At 37.2% G+C, this 18130-nt stretch overlaps 1 protein-coding gene across 1 annotated transcript in view; it reads right to left on the reverse strand.

The window, feature by feature from the left end:
* Positions 1-18130, reverse strand: part of LOC126752165 (uncharacterized) — a 565185-nt gene that overhangs the window by 70019 nt on the left and 477036 nt on the right. Inside the window, exons 15-17 of the mRNA XM_050462767.1 lie at positions 13975-14435; positions 10355-10504; positions 320-502 (exon numbers count right to left, since the gene is read on the reverse strand). Coding sequence (XP_050318724.1) covers positions 320-502; positions 10355-10504; positions 13975-14435 — 794 coding nt within the window. The remainder of the gene's footprint in view (positions 1-319; positions 503-10354; positions 10505-13974; positions 14436-18130) is intronic.

An 18130-nucleotide genomic window follows, 5' to 3' on the forward strand; every position in this document is an offset into this window, starting at 1 on the left:
TTTATTTATTAAAAAAATAGACAAATAAAAGTTTTCTTGACTCTTCTATACCCCTTGGACGGCTTCAATTTATATGATATTGTCATAAACATATATTGTCTCATACTGATATTATATCATTTATTTAAATTTCTTAATTCAAAAAAATGATTAAAAAGATTGCCACATTTTTCAAAAATATGTTCAACTGAAAGCCTCCCTAATTTCTAGTTTGATACCCATATTCTAATAGATATTTACAATATTTTAATAAATATATCAAAATAAAAATTTCTAATGGCTGGCAACTCAAATCATGATTTTATATTATTTTACTCACCCACACACGGCCACCCAATCGCCCTCCTTCGGTGCTACTTCGTGTTGAAATATGATCTCCACATGGCCGGCCTCGAATGGTAAATCGAGTGGTTCCCGTAAATTATCGTTGGAGCGGTTCGATTGGAAGAGCCATGTTTGTAGAATGCGTGAGGCCAGTATGTAATCGGACTCTTTGGGATCGCTGTGGGGAAAATTTGAAAAATTGGAGAACATTTTTAATAAAATCGTATTTTTCAAATATACAATTTCAACATAAGTTCAGTTTAGTTTTTGGCGAAAGACAGCAATACAGCTGTAGTATTTCGGTTAGTTAAATTTTTGCTTTTACTAAAGTTTTATTTCACTATTCATATGCAATATATATTCTTAAATTGTCGTTGTGGCCATATTTTCATTTTAATTTTTAGGTTTATTTACATAATGTATCTACTTGAATTTTAACTCTTTTTTATTCTTTTTAGTAATCAGTCATGAAGTTTGTTGAACTTTAATATTTTCGGTTTACTTATTTTATGTCTATGTTGCTATTTATGACGTCTATAATATCATTTTTTGTTGTACAATAAATTTTTAAAATTTCTGAAATTCGAGATTTAGAAAATAACATTTTTTTGACTTTTTATTTCGATGACTCATGGTTTTTATTATTGTACTGTATTAATAATTCTGAGTTGTTATTATTTGCTGATGGAAAGTATTTGTTTTTTTAATTTTATGTGTGGACCACATACATATGTAGCTAAGCACAATACACACATTTTATGAATGTCTCATGTATTTACAAGTTTAGTTGGATCAATTTCAATTACATTTGTCACTGTATGATTATAATAGTCGCATAATATTTAGATGAGAGTTTTTAGAGAAGGATTTAATATTTTTATGCTTAGCTTAAGTTTTAAAAAGAATGTTGGAATTCAAAAATACTAAAACTGCAAGGAAAAAAATTTCTAATAAAAAATCCATATAAAGTAAAATGGTATTTATCCCATCAATTTGCTTGGGCAAAGTTTAAAAAAGACAGAGGTAATGCTCGAAAATTCTACGAAAAGATGCGGCGATTAACAGAAGGTTTCAAAACTGGAGCATACTTTTGTAGAACTCTCAGAGGTAATCTAGTGACTGATACCCAGAGCAGACTAATATTATGGAGGGAACACTTCTCCAGCCAGCTGAGTGGCAGTGAAAGCATAATACCAAGCAATGGCGAACCCGATTCCCCAATCGGTGATGATGAAAAAGACGCGACGAAAGCAGAATGACCATGAAAAACTTCGAATAGCAATTACCCGTCTGAAGAACAACAAAGCAGCGGGGCCGATGGATTATCGGCCGAGCTATTCAAAAACGGCGGCGAAGAACTGATAAGGAGCATGCATCAGCTTATTTGTAAAATATGGTCGGACGAAAGCATGCCCAACGAATGGAGTTTAAGTGTAATCTGCCCAATCCAAAAGGGAGACCCCACAATCTGCGCCAACTACAGTAAGATAAGTCTTCTCAACATCGCATATAAGGTTCTATCGAGCGTATTGTGTGAAAGATTAAAGCCCACCGTCAACAAACTGATTGGACCTTATCAATGTGGCTGACCAGATATTCACCACGCGCCAGATCTTGGAATAGACTCGTGACAAGAGAATCGACACACCAGTTCTTCGAAGCTGTAAAACTGACGTTGACCAATACCAAAAGCTCCGTCAGGATCGGGAAGGACCTCTCCGAGCTGTTCGATACCAAACGAGTTTTCAGACAAGGCGACTTCCTATCGTGCGACTTCTTCAGTCTGCTGCTAGAGAAAATAATTCAAACTGCATAACTTAATCGAGGAGGACCACCCTTTTTAAGAGTGTACAGCTGCTGGCGTACGCCGATTATATTGTTATCATCGGCCTCAACACCCGCGCCGTTAGTTCTGCTTTCACCAGACTGGACAAGGAAGCAAAGCAAATGGGTCTGGCAGTGAACGAGGGCAAAACGAAATATCTCCTGTCATCAAACAAGCAGTCGTCGCACTCGCGACTTGGCTTTCACGTCACTGTTGACAGTCATAACTTTGAAATCGTAGATAATTTCGTCTATCTTGTAACCAGTATAAAAACTACCAACAATGTCAGCCTGGATATCTAGCGCAGAATAACTCTTGCCGACAGTTGCTACTTCGGACTGACTAGGCAATTGAGAAGCAAAGTCACTCATAATTCCCGTCCTGCTATATGGTGCAGAGGCATGGCCGTTACGAGTTTTCGAGAGAAAGGTTCTGCGGAAGATTTATAGTCTATTGCGCATTGGCCACGGCGAATATCGCATTCGTTGGATTGATGAGCTGTACGAGATATACTATACGACGTCATTGACATGGTTGAGCGAATTAAAAAACGGCGAGTACGCTGGCTAGGTCACGGTTTTCGAATGGACGATAATACTCTAGCTCTGAAAGTATTCGACGCAGTACCCGCCGGGGTAAGCAGAAGTGAAGAAGAGGCTGGCTACACTTTGAATCTCCAATTAGCGCCAAGAATAACGATAGGTGTCTACGCCAAAAAAGAGGAAGAATTCAAAATCTTAAACGGGTGGCAACCTTCAAAAATAATTTATGGTAACAATTGTCTTCGATGGGTCCGCCAGAAAGTTGTTTTAAACAAGACTAACAAGATTTTTATCTGAGCCATTTTCCGATAAAAATTTTTAGATAGGGGTAACATGTTCATCTTGATGGTTGATGTTTTTCTTAAGCCGCTGAAATTGTATAATATTATACGAACATACTATATACCTTACCTTAAATCTTAATTCTGTTAAGTGATATCCACTTCGTATTAAAATATATTCCACAACAATTTGTTAAAATACAATTATTCACACGGGTGGCAACCTTTAAAATTAACTGGTGTAAATGTTTTCAAATTTTAGTATAGCTTGACACTTACATCGTAGTAAATATTATATTAGGTTGTCAAAAAAGTCTTGCGGTATTTTCGCTAGTTGGCGCTGAAAGTGCGTAGTTCTAGTTTTATTCGTCGCATCGGGTCATGGTATACTTTTTTGGAAAGCTCATTTCACGCGCTAACACGTGTTTGATTGATTGTCGTTTCTTTTAAGTCGTTCGTGAGTTATAGCGTCGCAAACATGGAGCAAAATAAAGAGAAAATACGGCATATTTTACAGTACTACTACGATAAAGACAAAAATGCATCTCAAGCCGCCAATAAAATTTGTGCAGTTTATGGACCCGATACAGTTTCCATTTTCACCGCACAACGATGGTTTCAACGTTTTCGTTCTGGTGTAGAGGTGGTCGAAGATGCGCCACGCTCCGGAAGGCCTGTCGTCGAAAATTGCGATAAAATCGCTGAATTGGTCGAAAGAGACCGGCATAGTAGCAGCCGTAGCATCGGTCAAGAGCTGGGCATGAGTCATCAAAATTCATTTCAATTTCAATAAAAAAAAATTCAATAAAAATACCGCAAGACTTTTTTGACAACCCATTATATATATTGGGTGGCAATTTTCAAATTTTATTTTTGTTCTAAGCTAAATTTTGTCTGTTCAGGAAAAAAGTTATGCAAACTTATATAATTTTTCCACTAAAAGAAAAAAGTGTACATGTATTCCTATATTCTACCCTTTCATGTAAGTATACTTATTGTTCCCTGAACAGGGAATGCCATGAAATTTGTAACACCCAGAAGGAAACTTCGGAGACCTTATAAAGTGGTGATTTAAATGATAAGCGTGTCGAGCTGAGTCAATTGGCCTTGTCTGTCTGTAATTACGCGAGTTAGTCCCTCAGTTTCCTCTTCTAAAAATACCCCAAATATGGTACCGCTCGACCCAGCGGTAAAATGATCTTAACCTTGATAGACATGCCTTAATCGGACCGAATAAATACTAAATTTCTGGAGATGAGATTTTTTGTTATTGTTTCTAAACATTTTTCTGTTGCCGAAGGGATCTGTTCAAATTTAGGTACCCAGAAGTCTTTCTTCTAATGACATGTTTAAGGTATCGTAGATGAATTGAGCTCTATATTAGTACTAAGTTCAATATTTCCGATCACTCTTATTTGTATAGAGCACATTTGAATCTACCAAGGTGAGAAAATTAATAGAATGATGTTTACTAAATTAAACTATATATGAACTAAAAAATATTTTGCGCACTTTTTTCCGATATTTCCATCTAATTGCTTGGTAAACATCGCTGTTAACTGATTTTGTGTTTCAGAAAGAAAACTTTCAACCAACTACCGCTTGCATAATTAGACCAGTTATATGAAGTTTACTAAATGGTCGCCTAGTTACTAAGCGCATTGCTTATGCAACAAGTTGCTGTTGCTGCAGCATACAAAAACAACTTAATTAACACAGAAAAGCAAAAGTAGCAATAACATAAATATGTGTGAGCGTTATGCAATATGTGCATATTTAGTCATGTTTGTATGCACCCATGAAGATGTGTAAGTTTGCATTTATGTAAGCATGCGTGGGTCTGCAATTTGCAAAATCCATGAAAATCACCGAAAATTCACCAAAAATTAAAAAGTTCGCAATTTGAGCAATTCCACAATAATTTTCCTTCTTAATGCAGTTCAAAGCATTATTTACGTAACCAAATTTTGCCTGGCAGCAGCACGCAACGCACACAGTCTATATATACTTATGTACAAATCTCTGTACGCATGTACATATATACATACATGTGTTTATAAGTATGTTTTTATGTATGATTGGATGTGTGTGTATGCTTGTATGTGTGTTGGCGTGTTTGTGCGCCTGTCTGTGTATAAAAATCCATTTGCATCTAGCAGTAAATCCATATCTCTGCCATTCATCAGCTGAATATCTGCCATGGTTCGAGGGCTGCTTGCCTGCCTGCAGCATTACACTGCACTGATAGCCGGCAAGCAGTGAAATAACGGTGAATTCTCGCAAATTATATTCGCAGCGCACAAAATTCATTATAAAATCCGCTCGCATTTGCGTGGCAAAAAATAATTGTAAGCATTTTGCAGTCAGCGCAGTGGCAGATTGGCGTTGCCAAAAAAAGGAAACAACAACAACAACAAGAGAATCGCTTTGCATAATGTGTTGGCAATTTTTCGATTTGATTTATTCGCAAGTGTACGCAGCGGCGTGTGTGTGTGTGATCTGGACTCGCTCTGCTGCTGCCTGATTTGATGTCTCTCTGTTTTCGGGTCTGATTGGTTGATTGCCTGCGTGGCTGCTGGGTTGCGCGCCTGGTTGATTGCATTTACTGATTAGCGTTAATTTTGTGGCATCAAATTGGCAAATGCGCTTCCTTTGACTGGACTGATTTGAGTTGTCTAGATACTTTTTTGCAGATTAATGCCATATTTTCGGGTTGACTGAAGCGACGCGCTGTTTTTGCCTTGAAAAGTAGCCCTTTTTCGTTAAACATTTTTTTGATAAACGGTTTTTGTTATTGAATTTTTGTTGATGGCAAATTCTATTGAAGTTGCAAGGGCGAAAGCATTTGAAATTAAGCCGATATACAATATCAAGATACGATAAATAAATTGATATGCGGAGTTTTTAACCTCCTTTCCTTGCATATATGTATGTATACATATGGGATATATTGGGTAGTCGAAAAAGTAATTTCGTATTTTGTCAATAGATGTCGTTGGAGTTGTATGTCTCCAGTGCTACCAATCACATTGTGTCATATCACATACATGTCTGTTGTGTTGGAAAGGTGAGATTTCAGGCTTTGTTCAAGCAAAAAAAATATTAAATTTGGGGAAGTTGAAAAAAAGTTACAGCTGTTCAAAAATGAGTGAAAATAATGAAGAAATTCGCTATATTTTGAAATTTTTGTATAAAGAAGGAAGAATGCCACGCAAGCCACCAATGCAATTTGTGAAGAGATGATGCTGTATCAGTTCGTGTAGCACAACAAAGGTTCGCTCGCCTTCATTCTGGAGATTTCGATGTGAAAGATGCATCTCGCTCGATCTATCGTTGAAAAAGTCGAGGAAATTATGAAAAAGATTGACCAGGACCGTCACATAAGTGGCCTTGACATCGCTAAGGAACTTAACATTCATCATAATTAAATAGTTTTGAACCATTTAAAAAAATCTGCCTACAAAATGAAGCTCGATGTTTGAGTACCACATGAATTGTCTGTGAAAATTTAATGGACCGAATTAACAGCTGCGATTCTTTGCTGAAACGAAATGAAATCGAACCATTTCTGAAGCGAATGGTAACAGGGGACGAAAAGTGGATGAAATACGACAATAATGTGCGAAAAAGATCATGGTCCAAGCGTGGGTAAGCTCAACAAATGGTCGCAAAGCCAGAATTGACGCCTCGAAAGGTTATACTGAAAGTTTGGTGGGAATGGAAAAAAATTATCCAGTATGAGCTGCTCTAGCTTGGTCGAACGATTAATTTTACATTATACTGTCAGTAACTGATGAGATTGAAGCAAGCAATTGAAAAAAACGCACAGAACTGATCAACAGAAAGGCTCTCGTCTTCCATCAGGACAACGCTAGACCACACACATCTTTGATGACTGGGCAAAATCTGGGAGAGCTTGGCTCAGAAATTTCGATGTATCTACCACATAGCCCTGACCTTGCACCATCGGACTACCCTTTGTTTCGGTCAATGCAGAACTCCCTTATTGAAGTGAAGTTGGCTTCAAGAGAAGCCTGTGAAAATTACTTATCGCAGTTTTTCGCCGAGAAACTGGAAAAATTTTACACTGCTGGAATAATGTCTCTGGCGAAAAATTGGCAAAAATTGGCCCACCAAAATGTTACATATTTGGTTCATTAAAGTTCTTTATGGATATAAGAAAAAAAATAAGTTGAAGTTTGATTAGAAATACGAAAATACTTTTTCGACTACCTAATATTATTATCTTGAGCTGGTTATTGAGTACATGTCATATGCGTACGTTCATTTTGGATGATCGGATATCTGTAAGAGCTTTATAAAAAAATCAGTCAGAGCAAATTATTTGACTCCTTTTGTTTCTTCCAAAATTACTACTACTTTTTAGGGCTGCAGACTATCCTCGGCATTTAAGAACATACTATGTAATCAAAGTGGCAGGTAGGTAGAGTGGCTGTCTGGCGACGCACCTAGCCCTATAGGAGATCCAATGTGAAAATACCGGGACAACTCTATTTACTCCGCTCTGAACCAATCCATGCTTCTGATGAAGTTCATCAGTAGAAAAAGTTGCATCTGTGCAACCTCCGAAACATGGACAGATAGTTGGAATTTCTTCTTCGTCTTCTTCCACTTCACAAAAAGTTCTACAACAGTGCTATAGTCTTCCTAGTATGCTGGCATGTCTGCCAATTAGACAATGACCGGTTAGCACTCCTAAAAGATAATCTATGTCATTCCTTTTGGATTTTAATAGTCGATAAGTACGACTTATATTCCATTTATATCACGTTTAACTGCTTGTTGAGCAAGTTAGAGATTGACAACTCCGAGGGTCAGCTATATTTATAACGTGTTTGTCTATTAAATATCTATCAAGTATTCTACAAGTAGCCAGAGATTTATAAATTTCCTCTTTCCGAAGTCTAATTTTAAAGTGGTGCCTGCTTTAGCCGATTCATCTGCTTCACAGTTACCAGGAATATCACTATATCATGGAATCCAATACATGTTTATACCGAAACCGGATGTTAAATCACTAATCACATTAATCTAATGTGTTATTTTACTATCTTTGAGAAAATCTTGAGATACTTTGGCGATTTGGTTATCTGTATATACAAATATATTTATTGTTGTGAGCAAACTCCTTGACTGAAATATAATGCTTTTTTTAATTTCTACGATCTCCGCTTGAGCGCACAGTCAGCGAACTCAAGATACCTCCGATTGAAAGACGCTGCAGTGGTCAGTAAGACTAAAAATGGAGCTGCTGGAAAGTTCCCAACAGCGTATGTGCTTCTCAACATACCCTCCCCGCAAATTTAGAACAAAAAAAAAACTCAGCGTCCCACTCACCCAGCGAGTTTTTCCCTCCCCTGCTGGTCTTGAAGGATGTGAGTGACAGCCAAGGCAAGGCTCGGCGACCTGGTAATCCAAGTATTTGGGAATTAAATAAGTACTGAGATTATTTGAGTTCATCCATGGAACTCAATTGGCTGACTTTAAAATAGTGTACACAATTTACTCTATTTTCATTAGTTATTAAGAGAAAACATGTTTTAAAAATTTTGATTAATCAAATATGAAAATTTTTAAAATCTCCCTCTTCTCATTTTCCCCACGATAAATGAATAACTAATATATTTAAACCTGATTCTAATTTTGTCCCTCAGAAAATAAGGTCATTTACGTTTCCATAATTTCACTCAACTTTTAGACACTAAAAATTATAAAAATTGCAGACTTCGCTTGCGAGCGCTAAGCACTTTGCAATGACTTTCGAAACTGCACTTGCCACTATATATACACACATACATACATACCTAGGCTACTCAGCCATTTACTGGACCACTCTCAATCACAATGCTAATGCTGTGCCAGCTGAGCGGTCGTTTACCTAAATTTGACAATTTTAAAATTGTTTTTGATTTGTTTTTTTTTTATTTTTTTTTTTTTGCGCATTTCCCCGTAGTTTAAATAAATTTCATGCTGAAGCTGCTTCTCAATCGCTTTTATAAAGTTATGCGCACAAGTTTAAGTCATTTGGCTATCGCATTACCCCATGGAAAATCAATAAAATCAAATTTATGCTGCATGTTGTCGTTGTTGTAGTTGTAGTAGTGGCACTTAGTTTGGCGAAAGTTGAAAGTTTTCACAGAGAATGTCAAAAACTTAAGGCAGGACTGTGATCGTTTGGGTGCGCCTGTGTTCGAACAAAACTTTTTAATCAGTGGCAACTCTCCGTGGAGCGCACAGACAACAACAACAACAGCAGCACAAGCAACGAGAGCAATGAAAAGTTATAAGATATTAACTGGCATGGCAACAAGACATTTTTTTTCATATTTGAGCAGATTTGTTTATGCCGCAGCCAAGTGGTTTTAGTGGATATATATATATATATATAACTATATATATATATATAAAAATATATATATATATTAGGGTGCCTATTTTTTGCTGGTGCCTTCTGAATTTTTTCTCTAAAAGTTAATGGCAGTTCAATTTATACATCAAATGTACTGCACTTATATGGTACACCATGTTGTATGAGCAACGAAAAATGCATGAAGCACTTGTATGAATGTTCTGGTCATTTAATGTATAATTTTAACTGCGTACAACTTCCAAAGTAGCAGTTCTATGAAAAAAAATTATTCACATATTTTTTTAGAGAAAATAATTTTTTTGTAAAAAATGTATCTTTTAAAGTTCTAGTATTATTTTTTTAATGCAAAATATGAAAAAATTCCATGTCATATTTATGGGAGTAGAAACATGATTCTGACTCAAAATTGAAAATAATGACCTTCTTTACATGTAATAATTTTTTTAGCATAAAAACCTGAAATTTCAGGTTGCCCTTCCAAAAAAAAAGTAAACTTGGAAAATAAAAGACACCCTAATATGTATATATAAGTGTATGTACTTCTGTAAATAAATTATTTGCGGCAGATTGTTGTGATAGTTTTTGTGGAAAACAAATTTTTTCAAATATATTTGCTCTTTTTATGTACTAAAATCGACCATTAAGGACATTTACAAGTATATATATACAAGTATATCACTTGTATATCTACGTCTAACAGTAAATGTGCGTATATACGCTTCAATTCACCTTCCTTACATTCTTACTTTCACTAATGAATTGTCATATCGCTTTGTGCTTAGAAAAACTTTCCATTTTTCTTTACCTTCGCATATTTTCTAAGAAAAAACTACGAAATTGCTGTCATGAAATTAAAAGCTTGCAGCCAAAGTTTGAAGACATTTTGCTAACTTTCGGTCATTACTACGTTCATTTCACACAACTTCATCTTTACAGTTCATATTCTTCTATGGCAACTATAAAGCTAACTGTGCGCGCTTGTGCAACTTACCTGCCGCGTGTGTAGTAAGTTTTTGGTAGAAAACTTTTTAAATTTTTATACGAGATAACCGATGCGAATATCGTCGAGTTGGCCATTATGTTGAGCAACCGATTGGAGAGACCGATGTCCATGTAAAGTTGATCCGCGAACAAATCATCGCTGTGGAAGAGTGGTGAAAAAAGCGGAAGAGAAATAATAATTAGTTCAAATGCGAATTTTTTCAGCTTATTTATTAAATTTTCTTTGAGTGGTAATCACGGAATGTTGGTGATTTCTTTGACGGCAAGGAAATAAAAATTTAAGGTAAACAAATTCTAAATTTCTTTTCTTTGGAATAAGCAGCGTGACCTATTGTATTTGTATGAGTAAAAACAAGATTTATTGCGAACTTAATTTTCTAATTAAAATATCACACATACTAATCAATAAAAACGGTATAAATTCAAACGGAAAGTCGGAACTCAATGTATCGAGTATATGGGAGCAAAAAGACGATGGGGACTGATTGCATTTAACTTTGGTATTAAACTAAAGAACCCAGAAGAACAATTAAATACTAAAAACTCGACTGAAATATTCGACATAGAGTTCACCAGAATAACGATAATCATTAAATAAGGCACTATATAGAGGGGTAGGGTAATTTATCGACGAACTCACCAATATTTGGACCTAACTTTAGTATAACAAAAATTAAACCTTGACTTAATTTTGCTAAAATATCCAAAATATTGACCGGTATACGAATGCGACATAAATCCAAGCGGAAGTCTTCAAATCCTTATATCATGTATAGAAGAAATGACGTCAGTGCATATTATAATCACGAAAAGATGCCTTGTGCATTTTATTAAAACATTTCATAGAACAATCTATATTTTTGGAAAAAAGTTCGATTAGGTAATGTTAGTGGTCGATCCAAACAGGATGGAACGCTGGTCTAATTTCGTACCTAAAATCTCCAGTATAATGGATCATAAAATCCTTACAAATTAACAAAGCGACTATCATCTTATTAATGCCAGTTTCGGCTATGTCGTCTGATTCCCTGAAGGTAAGACTAACGAGATGTTGCAGCCTCAGTCATGTAAAGAGTGGACGATGGAGGAGAAAGGGCTTAGATATTGAACAGTGTCCATTAAGAACCCTTACGATTGTGGTAAGATGAACATTGCCATGGACAAGAAGTTGAGTAGATATCTTGCTAAAACGCAATACGCCTATGAAGGTCCAACGCGGACTAAGTGGAACAAGAGTGTCCTATCTGTCTAGCTCATCGAGCTTTTTAGCGCTTCCGCTATGACCTAGCTGACTAGTCTTATGGTGAAATAACTTGATGCTCTTTCTAGAGGGAACTAAACCCTAATATTGCTCCACTGGTGTGGAAGGGAATGCTTTCTTTTTTAAAAGAGGCTATACATCTTAGCAGTATGCCTATCACCAAGTTATTATTAGTTATTTCTATCTGAAAAACACTTCAGTGTTCCGATAGCCTAAAGATAGGGTTGACGGTGAACTTCTGACTGAAAACTTTTATTCCTAACTTCAAGCCATCCATGAAAAAAAACTCACTGTGCCTCTTCTTCAGCGTTCTCTTCCCATTCATCCACATATCCCCCGTCGGTATGTTAGCATAGGAAAAGTCCTCGCAAGTGGCCTCTGCGATGCAGTGATGCAAGTTTTTTGAAACTCAATAGAACGAGAAGAGAATTTCGGCGTGTCCTTGTTCGGACCGCTACATCTGCACAGCTTCCATGAGCCTTAGAGCGCACTTCGCAGCAGTACACCTATCGGCAGTGTCCACAGGGGCTATGTTTAAAATGGTATTAAGTGGTATTGTTAGTGTAGTCCATAGTGCACAGCAGATGCCGATGAGAGCTGCTTTTTGGCCACATTCATGCTTTTTAGCAAGTGACGCGTATACTCCACCACCAGACGCATATACCATAGAACATTACAAAAACAACAGATTTTGCTCAGGAGTCCTCACCTTTTTCTTCTAGCTCATTGATAGCAATATAGGGCAACCGATGCCTTACTCTTTGCTCAATATTTGACCTATGTATATAAAAGCTTTCTCTCAAGGATAAGCCTTAGGTATTTCAACTTATTAACTGGTTGAAGACGTGAGCTTTCGAAAGTGTATACTTCTAGTAAAAGTCAACCAAATATTTGAAAATACTAATATTAAGTATATTGGAGCTATTTGAAGTATTCATCTGATTTTAATTTGTATTGAATTTAGGCAGAAGAAAACACTGTCATTGGAAAGAGACGATCTCTAAATGTTTTTAAGATGTTCATGATGACGAAGATGTTCATGAAACACAGCTTCTTACTGCATTTTAATGATATACGTATGTATCTTTATATTTTTGGTTGAAATTCAGCTATCGGCTTTCAGAGTCTCTCTGAGGCTTAACAACTTATGATTCAGCTTCAACCACTTTTGGTTTATAGGTGTCACCCTTTCAGAGCATATTTGAGCTTAGCTTTGCAGCTTTATTTCGGTATATTTATTTAAGATTCATCCGCCGTATTCATTATAAAGTCAAGAAGCTATTGTAAATGTGTATTTTCTTACAAGGAAAGTATTCGTGATTATAGTTCTGTATTTTTATCGATTAGCGTAATTTTCTGTAGTCATTTTGACACACTACCCACCTTCTTCGAGTACTAACGAACAGCTGTATCAATAAAAATCAATATGTAAAGATACCTGCATTTTTGCTCAAGTTATCGGTTACATGATTAGGAGGACGTACCGATGGACATCCGGAACTCATCTTTTCTTGTCCTCTCGATCATTTTGATATGCGTTATATAACACTAGATCTATCTCTCTTTGTCATAAGCAGTACGTAAAAAAATATTATATTGGTTGTCGAAAAAGTCTTTTCGTACTTCTAATCACCATTTTGGTCGATTTCTTTTTACCATTTTTCGTTAGTGGCTTGCATGGCATTCTACCCTTTTTTATGCAAAAATTTCAGAATATAGCGAATTTCTCCATTATTTTCACTCATTTTTCAACTGCTGTAACTTTTTTAAACTTCTCTGAATTTAATTTATTTTTGGTTAAATGAAGCTTAAAATTTTACCTTTCCGACACAATATGGTATGACACAATGTGATTGGTAGCACTGGAGATACCATATATGACTGCAACGACATCTATTGATAAAATACGAAAAGACTCTTCAACTACCCAATATATACATTTATCACTATCTAATCACTTTTAATCCTTATATTCTTAATCTTCTAAAATAGTACACTACCGCAAATCTCTAAAATCCAGCTGTACTCCCAACTACCATACAGTATTTCATAAATCTCAAAGCTAACCACAATTCCCACCTAACAATAACATATTCAACTCAACTAAGTAATCCGCCAAACTCTAACATTGTATGCGCATATATGTACATACACATCTGAGTATGTAAGTGTGTGCCGCCGCACTAAATTTCGCCTAACGTTGCAAAGTAATTGCACTCTGTGGCAGCTACTTTTTGCTGCTTGATTTCTCAAATTTCTCACAGCTAGCGCTATTATTACAACAAAACACACACAAAGTGGCTGCACACCACTCACAGCACGGGCCATCACAATGTTTGCACACTTACCCGTAGATCCTCAAATTAAACGGCAACGTTTTCACCGAAGTCATATAGATGCGCAGCGAGTTTAGACGATCCAACGACAGTGAATCCTCATCCACCGTGAGAATACTGCTGCTACCAACAGCATTGCCACTACCACCACCGCCGAGAGTGGCGCCATCGTTGCGCAGTAGTGTTGCCAGCGCCGAATTCGTTGCGGTGGCGGAGGAGCGTGCCGGTGACATGGCATTACCAGCAGCTGTTGCCGCGCCTGAAGTGATTTCTGTTTGTGCTGTTGCCACTGAAGCTGAAGTGCCGGATGCGGATGCCGATGATATGGCACTATTGTCGGCTGTTGCTGCCGCCGCCGCTGCCGCAGCTGCTGCTGCTGACGTGGATGATGTTGATGTTGCTAATTGAGATGCTGCAATTGTTTCACGGTTCAACGCTGCTGATTGTGTTAAGAGTTGCAATTTTTTAATTTGCTGCAAGTGAAATTGAAAAGTGAAACACGAGTGAGTGCGAAACAAAAAAACAACAACAAACTGTAAATACGAGTATAAGCAAGTTAAGTGAAAGGTAATCGCCTGTGTTGTGTTGAAGACGTACATAATTAAATTACGTGTAGGGTTTACTCTATTGAGTGGCACAGTGTTGCCGACGTGAGTGATTTACTGTGGCACACCTGTTACAATCTAACTTGGGAAATTAAGTTGAAGACAGATTGGTTTCTGGTTTTGCGGCGCAAGCGGGTGTTGTAAGTGAGTTTTTGTAATTTTGATTTCTGTTTCAATATTTTGCGTTAAGTGAAGTGTGGCTAGTTTGAGTTTTTTGTTTGCTTGGTGTAGGCTACAGTGCGTTGATTTAGGTTAGGTTATGGAAAAGTTCCTTTATTTCAAGAACTTAGGCGTAAAGTTAAGTTTAGGCGTCAAATTAAATTTAGTTGCAAGGTTGGTCGACAAAAATCATCCGCTGAACTCTTCTGGAGGGTGTCGACTGGTAATAGTATCATGACGATGGAGAAATGCACTTATAATAGTTCACTTCTGTGGCAGTTGGGTGGTAACTAACTAAAGTCTGACCTTTATTTGGGATTTCCTTGCTTCTCAATAGCACAGCATTCGAATAGGAAGTCTTAATATACATAGTTGGGGGTACCAGAGAGGGCTGGATCAAGTTGTCGTGTGGCCCGAGTCTTGGATCAGCCTAGGATTGGGGTCCTAAAATAACCCAGTCGAGAACGGTGCTTACGGATATTTGACGCCCTCCGTAATAAGATAACCTTACTTGAGGGCGGAGGCTATGTGCAAGCACACATACTTTGCCCACACCCGTGGATCCGAAAAATGACCAAACCAGGCAAAATAATAGCAACATAATGAATGAGTCTGACTCTGCTGCAAAAATATCATAAGGAATTGGTTGTTCCGTCAAGAGAGCAGCGTTTGCAAAATGCTCGGTGGTAGCAAGTATAAAGACAGGGGCTAAGCTTGGTTTAGGTGCAAGCGCTGGTACTAACCCTGGAGCTGAAGCCAAGCCTAACTTCAAGAAGACAAGAATACCAGCGGCAGTCGGAACCAAACACGGTAGCCGAAGTATGGCTACAAAGAGGGGATGAGAAAGAGATGTTGAAAGTGTAGATGCTTGTAGTGAATCAACCAAAGACGGGCCTAACGAACAGTTGCATAAACTTGCCTTTTGAACTTTCTAACGCCGCTGCTGGTGTTTCTGAGAATTACCTGCTAGCAATCGAATGCTGTTTAAAACTTCTGGATTCTTACGGCGATCTAATATAATTTCAATAAAGTTGTGGGGACAGAATGTCTTGGCTTTTATTATCCCGCTGATAGTTGCTACACAGATACCCAGAGAAGTAATATTGTAAAACTGCCTTATATAAAATTCGTCAAAATATGGTGAATCGAACAGGTAACTAGCATAGTTAGAATAGAAACAGCTAAGCAGTCAGTTATGTTCGAAAAATGAGTAGTCCATCTACACTCTTGAAATTAGCTGAGAAATTAGCTGAGATGCATTATTGCTTTCACTTGGAAATTTTTTGATGGTGAAAGAGAGATAGAGAGAGAGAGAGGGAGAGCGAGAAAAGCACAAACTTCATGAACTAGCGAATGTAAGACAGCCTTTGATATCGCATAATTTCATTAATTTAACCAATGTCTATTAATATTGTCTGTTAAACCAAGCTAAGCACTTATAATAAATGTTGCCTCTGACTTTGACCTAATTTCTCATACAAATAAATTGTCACCGCTTTTTCTAGTCTGCATTAATAAATAAATTTGTCAGCAAACGTCAATCTATTTGTCTTTATTTATTTATTACGTCCTTCGATCAATTTGTTTGCTTAATTTATGACTAACAAATTGACAGCTCAGCATAAAACGCAGAGACGCAGGCGGACAACAACAGTCTACAAGCTAACTGTGCTACCAATATCCGCTCTGCCAAATCAGGCTTGACATTGACATATAAATTACATGGTACTTAATTTCTGTATCATCTCCTTTATACTGTTTAAGTATTTCATGTTCATCCGGATTTATTTGTTGACTTTTTAACTGAGCTGAGCTTAGGCGATTCATTACAGTTGAGTCGGCAGGCAGGAGAATATATTGCATATATATGTATGAAATTTCATGCAATTTTCTATGCCAGAGTTTTTCGCAAAACAAATTTTGGTTTATTTTTAGTCAACATAGGCACTTGGTTGTATAATATAATAAGCGTTGTGCTTGTGTATGAAATCAAATGGAAAAATGGAATAATCTATTTTCTGAAATGTTTTACAAAACAAACAAAAAATATCTGAATATGAAATTTCCAAGTTGCTTACGGTTAAACAGTGATTTTCTGCTTGTTAATTGCTTATCTTTAAGCAAATGTGAGAACAATTTGTTATATCTAAATAAAACTGTCTGAAAAATATTATTATTTTCAGGTAGTAAGGTAAGGTAAAGTCCTCTCTCGACGAACAAAAGCTAAACTCTATAAGTCGCTCATAATTCCCGTCCTGCTATATGGTGCAGAGGCTTGGGCGATGACAGCAACCGATGAGTCGACGTTGCGAGTTTTCGAGAGAAAAATTCTGTGAAAGATTTATGGTCCTTTGCACATTGGCCACGGCGAATATCGCATTCGATGGAACGATGAGCTGTACGAGATATACGACGACATTGACATAGTTCAGCGAATTAAAAGACAGCGGCTACGCTGGCTAGGTCATGTTGTCCGGATGGATGAAAACACTCCAGCTCTGAAAGTATTCGACGCAGTACCCGCCGGGGGAAGCAGAGGAAGAGCAAGACCTCCACTCCGTTGAAAGGACCAAGTGGAGAAGGACCTGGCTTCGCTTGGAATATCCAACTGGCGCCACGTAGCGAAAAGAAGAAACAACTGGCGCACTGTTGTTAACTCGGCTATAATCGCGTAAGCGGTGTCTACGCCAATTAAGAAGAAGAAGAAGGTATCGGTATAAGTTGGCACTGAAAAATTTGGTATTCAGATCGAAAGCATTGAATTGAAAGTTGTATAGGAAAATTTACATATAGAAAAGAGATTATGACGACTAACGGAATTTTTAAACTTTGAACAGAGTATATTATGAACCCATGAAATGTGTAATACAAGGTATTGTCGGGGACCCTATAAATGTTAATGGAACAAATGATCAGCGTGACGAGCTGAGCCGATTTAGTCGTCGTCTTTGTCTCTATATACGCAAACAAAGCCCTAAACCATGAACCTTGGGACTGTGAAACCACAGGACGTCCGAGCCGAACAACGGCTATACCTACAGCAAAAAAAAGGTTACTATCCTCAATCGCGCAAAGAAAGGCGATAAGTCAAAGTCCAAGGATTGTCAGGCTTTCTTCCATAATGTTTCTGTTTTGACCAGGTAAAGAGCCTACATGCTATAGTGGAGCAATCAGTAGTTGGGTGCTAGAGCTCTATATCACAACTTTTCGACTTCCAGAAGGCGTTCAAAACCTTCAACATATATTATGCATTTCCTGAAATCTGGAATCCTTTAGTTTAAAGAAGGATTTGCTCAACACTGATTGATATATAGATAAATATCTGGTGACATACACTTTTGCAGACACGACAAAACAGCTAGCTATGTTGCAAGGAACTACAGCTAAATTAGGTCTCAGCATTG

Source organism: Bactrocera neohumeralis, chromosome 3 (assembly GCF_024586455.1).
Source record: "Bactrocera neohumeralis isolate Rockhampton chromosome 3, APGP_CSIRO_Bneo_wtdbg2-racon-allhic-juicebox.fasta_v2, whole genome shotgun sequence".
NCBI classification, from domain to species: Eukaryota; Metazoa; Arthropoda; class Insecta; order Diptera; family Tephritidae; genus Bactrocera; species Bactrocera neohumeralis.